The sequence below is a fragment of the Clarias gariepinus genome, chromosome 17 (genome assembly GCF_024256425.1).
Source record: "Clarias gariepinus isolate MV-2021 ecotype Netherlands chromosome 17, CGAR_prim_01v2, whole genome shotgun sequence".
Lineage (NCBI taxonomy): Eukaryota > Metazoa > Chordata > Actinopteri > Siluriformes > Clariidae > Clarias > Clarias gariepinus.
In genome coordinates this window covers 27,923,188-27,930,471 of record NC_071116.1, presented here as the reverse complement: position 1 = coordinate 27,930,471, position 7,284 = coordinate 27,923,188, and the positions used below count along the sequence as shown (strand labels likewise).

The 7,284-nt window shown below is 42.5% G+C and overlaps 1 protein-coding gene across 1 annotated transcript; it reads right to left on the bottom strand.

Moving 5' to 3' along the window:
* Nucleotides 1-521: 521 nt before the first annotated feature.
* Nucleotides 522-6,967, bottom strand: LOC128505507 (leucine-rich repeat transmembrane neuronal protein 4). The gene is made up of 2 exons (XM_053475970.1): nucleotides 6,330-6,967; nucleotides 522-2,319 (listed from the first exon to the last, which is right to left on the bottom strand). Exons 1-2 carry the CDS (start codon nucleotides 6,361-6,363, stop codon nucleotides 752-754), a joined length of 1,602 nt encoding a protein of 533 aa, XP_053331945.1. The 5' UTR covers nucleotides 6,364-6,967; the 3' UTR covers nucleotides 522-751.
* Nucleotides 6,968-7,284: the final 317 nt, after the last annotated feature.

Below are 7,284 nucleotides of genomic sequence, written 5' to 3'. Positions count from 1 at the left end.
TCAATCCTGGACCAAAAAATAATTTGATGATGTGCATTTTATGAAAGAGCAAAATTTGGCAAAAAGAGTCCAAAAAAAAAAAAAAAAGGAAGCTGACTGTAATGACGTAATGTATAATGGTTTACACAAGTCAACAGCTTCATTTATGATTAAGATTATAAAAAAATCTGGAAAAATTAAGATTTTGTCTTCTACTTTGACTGCTTGTTGGAAACATACTGTAAACAAAAGACAATTTAAAAGATTGCCCAAATGCAATCAAATGCATCTAAGCATTGGCCGACTTCTTGACTTCTAGTATAAGCAAAGCTCCGCTTTTAACCCCCTGTGGACACTGCATCGATTTTTTTTTTTCAGTACAAGTAAAAAGTCTATCATATCCCATAAAATAAAAAAAATCATGGCTCATGCATGTGACCATATTTGCTGATGGGACAGCATATATTTATTGCAAATACAGCAGTACTTTTCAAAATGACTCTAAACAAATACAACAAATCACATTCTTTAGCATACTGAAATCAAAATGCACACATTTGCCGGAAATCAATATAAACAGTCCAAGCCAAGTAGCCTTAAAAGTATTTGACATCCCACTCGTATAAATATTTCTAGCCGCCAACATTGAATCGACAAAATGACAAAACCAAAATCACAGCACCATTTTTCTAAAAGCAATTAACACTGAGCTCTTTTCTCATTGCCAAATAGTGGGAAGGTTTCGGTTACAGAATTAGCAAGAAGTGTAGAGTCATACCTCGCATTCTCTGGAACCGGATATGGAGTATGTGCATGGCCCTGTTCCATTGACCAGAACATCCGTGGCCTCGGAGCTTGAAGGTTTGTAGTCCACATAGTACTCCTGCAAGGGCGTGCTGAGCGTACGTTCAGTCTCCCTAGACTTTTTCCGACGTTTGCGGGCAGCTGAAGTGTTTTCCTGCAGCTGCTTGACACTGCTCGGATAGCGTTTCCATGAGACGTAAATCACAAGGAGAATCATAGCAACCGATAAAAATAGTGCAACGCTCCCTGCCACTATCTTGTGGAAGGACACTGGCTCAAAATCTTGCTCTGGTTGAGAGACATCAGATTGTGGTGGTCTTGACGGAGTGGGCTGTTGCAAGGATGTGCCCTGGCCCCTTCTGCTACCTCCAGAATGAAGTGTGGGTGCAAAGGGAAGGGCGGCATTCAGAGCAGGGGCACCAGAAAGCGTAGTTGTAGAACTGGCAAATGAGGGAGTGACATGACTGACCTTGCACACACCACTTGTCTCGACAGCATCCAAGACTTTTTCACCTTGAGCCTCTTTGGGCGAGGCACAAATCATGGGAGTCTCCTTGTTCCCTTGAAAGTTTTTCAGCCAAGCTACCAGGGGGCAGACCGCAGGTCCACAGTCCCACATGTTTCCAGCTAGGCTGATCATGCTCAGAGATATCCAAGCTGAGACGACTTCCTGGGAGACGTTAACCAACTTGTTGGAATCAACATTTAGTGTCTGCAAGTTCGGCATGCATTTGTAGACCTCTGACTCCAGCTCTTGTAGGTCATTCCCTGAAAGGTCCAACTTCTGTAAAGAACTCCAGGTCCATGTAAGTCCCTCGCTCATGGTCCGGATACGATTCCACTGCAGGTAAAGAGCACGGAGGTTATAAAGCCGAGGGAAGTTGGAAAAGTTGATTTTGGAGAACTGGTTATGCTCGAGATGGAGTTCCGTCAGTTTCACAAGCCCTGACATCGCATTACGTGTGATGCTGCGCAGACGATTGTAGCCAAGATCAAGAAATTCGAGGTTGCGGCAATCCTGAAAGAGGCGAGACGGTAAATTCTTTAAGGAGTTGGAGCGCATGTGCAAACTGATGAGTTTGCGGAGTCCTTGGAACTGACCTGGCTGTAGGGCCTGGAGTTTGTTGTAGGACAGGTCGAGATTTCTCAGATTTGGTACCAGGTGGAATGTGGTATTATGTAAGAGAGTAATTTTGTTGGAGCTCAGGATTAGCTCTTTGAGCCTCCGTATTCCTTGAAAGGCACGAGCGTCCACGGTTGCAATGTAGTTGTGGTCAAGATAGAGCCAAATAAGCTGGTTAAGGCCAACAAACTGGCCAGCGCGCAAGCTCGCCAAGCTGTTGTAGCGCAGAGACAAGCCCTGACAGCCACCAGACAGGTTTTTTGGCACGTCGCGGAATGCACTTGACTCGCAGTAAACAATCTTGCCATCGCAGCGGCAGCTCCGTGGGCATGGCCGCTCGCCGTTAGAAAAACTCGCAGAGAGCCATGCCTGCATCAGCAGCACCACAAACCATCGCCGTCGCATGGCAAAGCCTGAAAGAAAGCAGAGGAAAAGAAAAAGGAGGTTAGTCATTGTCTTTCTCTTGGACATATTATTTGTTTCATTCATTAGACATATTGGATCTAATTAAGAATACAGGCGAGAAAATCAGTCACTGCACATTTGCCTCGATCTTTTGTTGCCACACTTTTAGCCTTTAAACTTTTTCCTTGATAACAACTGAACTGCTATCATACACAGATGAGACATTTAGTTCTTGTTATTACATAAGATATGCCACAACATTGTTTATTTGAATTTCATAAGCAGCACAAAATTTTTGTTTTAAGATGCACTTGCATTAGAAGATCATCTCCATCCATTTTCAGTTTCAGGATCTTGAATTGATCTGAGATCGGCTCTTGGATCCAGTGAATTGAATTCAGCTTAAGCATTAATCCATGCCCTCAGTTGCTTCAGTTTACTATATCAATTAATTTAAAATGTGAATAGTTTAAAATAGATGGATCACCACATACTTGTGACACTGTGCTTCATTATGCAATTAGCCTTGAACTGGGGTGTATGCCTAAAGAAAATCTGATTATTCCCAGGCGTAATGTCTGCAGTCATTTATGCCATAACCAGTAATTAGAGTTACTGCTTAAAATAAAATGTACCCATACGTTTCCATACACAGTATAAGTATACTGCCCCCTATGAAACAGTAACAGTATTTAATGTATTTAATAAATTCAGCTTAATGCCAAACATTGATCCAATTCTTACACGACGTGGTACACTATTTTCTATATTTGTATCTGTATCAGATTAGTACTCTAACCTTGATACCTGTATCTGTATTCAGATTTAAATCAGAAAAGGTAGTGCCTTTTTGCATCTGAAAAATTCAGTGTGAATTCCGCCGCTGACCGCTGACTGTCCCTTAACAACATCTACATCTCTTAAATTCATAATCAAACTCTTTTACCCCATTCTCTATACTGCCTGCCCAGTACAAGGGGTCATGGGGAAGACTATCCCAAGGGACTTAGGGCACAAGGTGGGCTACACCCTGTACACGGCGCCAATCCAGCACAATGCACACATGCACGCACACACTCATTGACACACTGTGGAATCGCCAATTAGCCCACCCTGGAAGTATTTGCACTGCGGGAGGAAAACAAGATTACCCAGAGGAAACCCAAAAAAACACAAAACACAGACCCGAGGTGGGACTAGAACCCCCAAGGTGCAAGCCATGCTAACCGCTATGCTACTGTGCCACAGTGACACCACTACAACCATGGCCAGACAGTTACTAAGGATAAAATAAATGAACACAGTACGTTAATGTTAATTTGTTTGTTGTGCAAGATTGATATCTGACTGCTCTCTTGTGTCAACATGATAGTAAAAACCTTTTAATAGTTCTTCTAAATTATTGCCTTCCACAGAACCATAATCTTATGTAGTTTTGCCCTGTGCCACCAAAACAACTCTAACCCATCAAAGCGTGGCCTCCAGACGACCTTTAAAGGTGTCCTGTGGTATCCGGCACTAAGACATTAGCAGCAAATTCTCTATGTCCTATAAGTTGTACAATTGAATTAAGATCTGGGGAATTTAGCGACCAAGTCAATACCTTGAACCCTCTGTCATGTTCCTCAAACCATTCCTGCACCAATGTTTGCTCTGGGTCAGGTCACATTATTCTGCCAAAAGGGGCCAGGGCCAATAGGGAATTCAGTTGCTGTGAAGGAGCGTACTTGGTCTGCAACAATGTTTAGGTAGGTGGTTTTTACCTCAATTTCTCTCTGAATCCATTCAGCAGACACTAAAATATTTCAGTCTGAATAATGCGTTTGCCTTCGGTTAAATCTACTTTACATTATATTGCTATAAGATAACTGAACCAGGCTCATAATCATAACACCAGTATTAATTGGGGTGATAAAAGGTCTTCTATTTACATTTAATGAATATACATCATGCATGTGCCAATATTATGTTTATAATAGAATCCATCACGAATGACTTTATTAGGAACAGTATACAGTACGAATACTGGGTACGGTCTCTCTTTGCTTTTAAAACCTCATTTTTTTTGTGCCATGGTTTCCATAAGATGATTGAAATATTCCTTGTCCATGTCAACATGATAACATCATGCAATTGCCTCAGAGTTTTTAGGTGCCTCAACCTGGATGTGTGATTCAAACAATAATAGACTGGTATTAACATGCTCAAAATGTGCCAAGAAAGCCTGAACTCCATGGAGTGTTGACACAAGGCATGGATTCGTGCTGTTGGCACAGAATTCTGACCCTAACATTCATGTGCCTCAGCAGGAAATCAAGATTCAACTGCCGAGGTTGGTTGAGCCTGTGCCCACTCAGCTTTTCATTTGTGCCGAACCTGACTGAATTTTCCATTGTTGTAGCTCATCCACCTCAAGGTTTCACGTGTTGTTTGTTTTGAGATGCTTTTCAGCTCACTCCAGAGTGGTTATCTGAGCTAGCGTAGCCTTTCTCTCAGCTCAAACCAGTTTTTGCATTTCTTATTGACCTCTCTAAACAGCCAGGCATTTCCGTCCACAAAACCGACGCTCACTGGACATTTATTCATTACTGCACTCTACAGTACATTCAAATTAAACTCTAGACACTATTGTGGGTGAAACTCACAAGTTGATCAGCTGTTACATAAACACTCAGTACAAATACTCATCTGGCACCAACAGCCAGGCCATAGTTATAAAGCACTGGGATCATTTTTTTTTTTTTTACCCATGACATTTCCGGAAGCTGCCTTCCCTTATTTGGATGAGTTAACTGCTGCCACAATATTGACTGATTAGATAATTGCATGAGCGAGTAGGTGTACACATGTTCCTAAAAAAAAAAAAAAGCGTTCCATGAATGGTAACATGTTATAGTGGCGTATGTTGGGAACAGACAAATAATTATTTCTGTCATTCGAGACAAATTATCTGCGTTTTCTTCTTGAGAAAGTTTAACAAGCAATGCTTAATTGTGAAGGATACATATAAAGCTGCCTTGAAACAAGGCACAAGAAGTACTGTAAAAAAAAATCCTAGGATTCGAGGAGCTGCGAGGACTAAAATCTTGATCACCGCAGATATCAGGATCAGTCATAGAACCATCATCATGAAGAATCATCATCACATGCCAATAACCCAGTATAAAAAAGGAGCATAAGCGAGCTATTCAACCGCAAGCATAGCTGGCTGAATTCTGTTGCACATGTTGCACAATAGCATCCTCAGTGTTGACTTGCCATCCCGCACACGAGCACCATCCCTCACACATTGATTTTTCCTTCTTCTTTTTTTTTTTTTTTTGGAGTAGAGCAACACGTTTCTATATCTTCCTACATCGGGTTTTGCATACACTTGAGTGTTTTTTTTTTTTTTTAATATGCACAAGAGTTCAAGAAGTCAAGCGCATAAAATATGAAAAAGAAATGCATGAATTTAAGAGAGATAGGAGTGCATAATGATGTGCCTGTTGGGGGGGGGAGTGGGGGGGGGGGGATGTTGCGTTTAACGCCTTCATCACACTCTCTCTCTCAGACGCTCATCCACCCACTCAGACACACGGCGAGCGCGCACACACACGCACCATAATCTCTAACACACACACACACACACACACACACACACATATATATATATATATATATATATATATATATATATAGTACACACAGTACACCTACACCCAAGTGTGCACCGAGTATCAAATTAAGAAACAAATGGAGGCGCGAAACATCCCGGTCGTTCCATCACGCGCGCTTGCGCTCCGTCAGGTTGTCCCGGTGCCGTAATCCCGTAACCCCTCGTGCAAATCTGTGGCAAAATATTCGTACTGTATAGTGAAAAAAAAAACGAAAACGAGGCCATATATATATATATATATATATACGAAATTCGATTTCGTTCACGACATGACGAGATGTGCAGAACGCAACAGAAATGAAAAAAAAAAAAAAAAGACGCACGCAACTCGAATCGCTTTGCGTCTGAACGCAAACTTACTCATCGGTGTCAGCAGTCGGTACTGGTGTCTCATATGATGCGTCCTGCGTCCCGGATCATCCGCATGGCACGCGTCTTGCCGATCCCGCAAACCGGAGCCGTCGCGCGCAGCAGCAGTAGCAGCAGAGGCAGCCACCAGCACCACCACCACCACCGGCGGGTCCGCGACGCAATCAGAGCTCCGCCGCAGCACGAGCGCGTCGAAGATCCCCGGTATCCGCGTGTGTCGGTTCCCCCGTCGTGACCATGCAGCATGTCGTAGAGCGGCTCCGGGAAAAGAGGGAAAAAAAAGCAGCGCGAGCGTCACATTAAATAACACACCGAGTCCTCATCAAAGGTCCGCGGGAAGAAAGAAAGACCAAAAAAAAAAAAAGACACACCATTGATCCTCAGGCGCAAAAGATTTCTACATCCGAGTGATCAGTCTTATTTATTACGCGCGCGCACACACACACACAAAAAACTTTAAGCTAAATTCCACAGTGTTCCAGCATCCGTCCGTCGTGCCACATTGCGCAAACACCGGCAGCACGAGCGACACCGTCGATTTATTTATTTATTTATAAAAATAAATCTATATATAAAAATAATAATAATAAATCCCTTAGAATCCCTTAGCAAAAAAAATCAGATGCACATTTCTACATGATCTGTAGATACACTCAGGATAAAACAAAAAAAAAAAAACCCAAAAAACCCGCAACGACTTTATGGTGCTGAGGAAAAGAAGGATTTCATCCTCCGCGCGTCTGTTTCTCGTCTTCTCCCGAGCGCAGAAATGCAGATGCGGCTCCGGGAACTTTGTCAGGCAGAATCTGAATGCCCTCTTCTGGCCAACCGTTAAGGACACGATATACAGCAGGCTAACACTGCAAGCACCTGCCAATTCTCTACGCCATAACAGAATAAAACTATTATTATATGCTTGAGGTTGAATTTTAAAAAAGAGATTTAA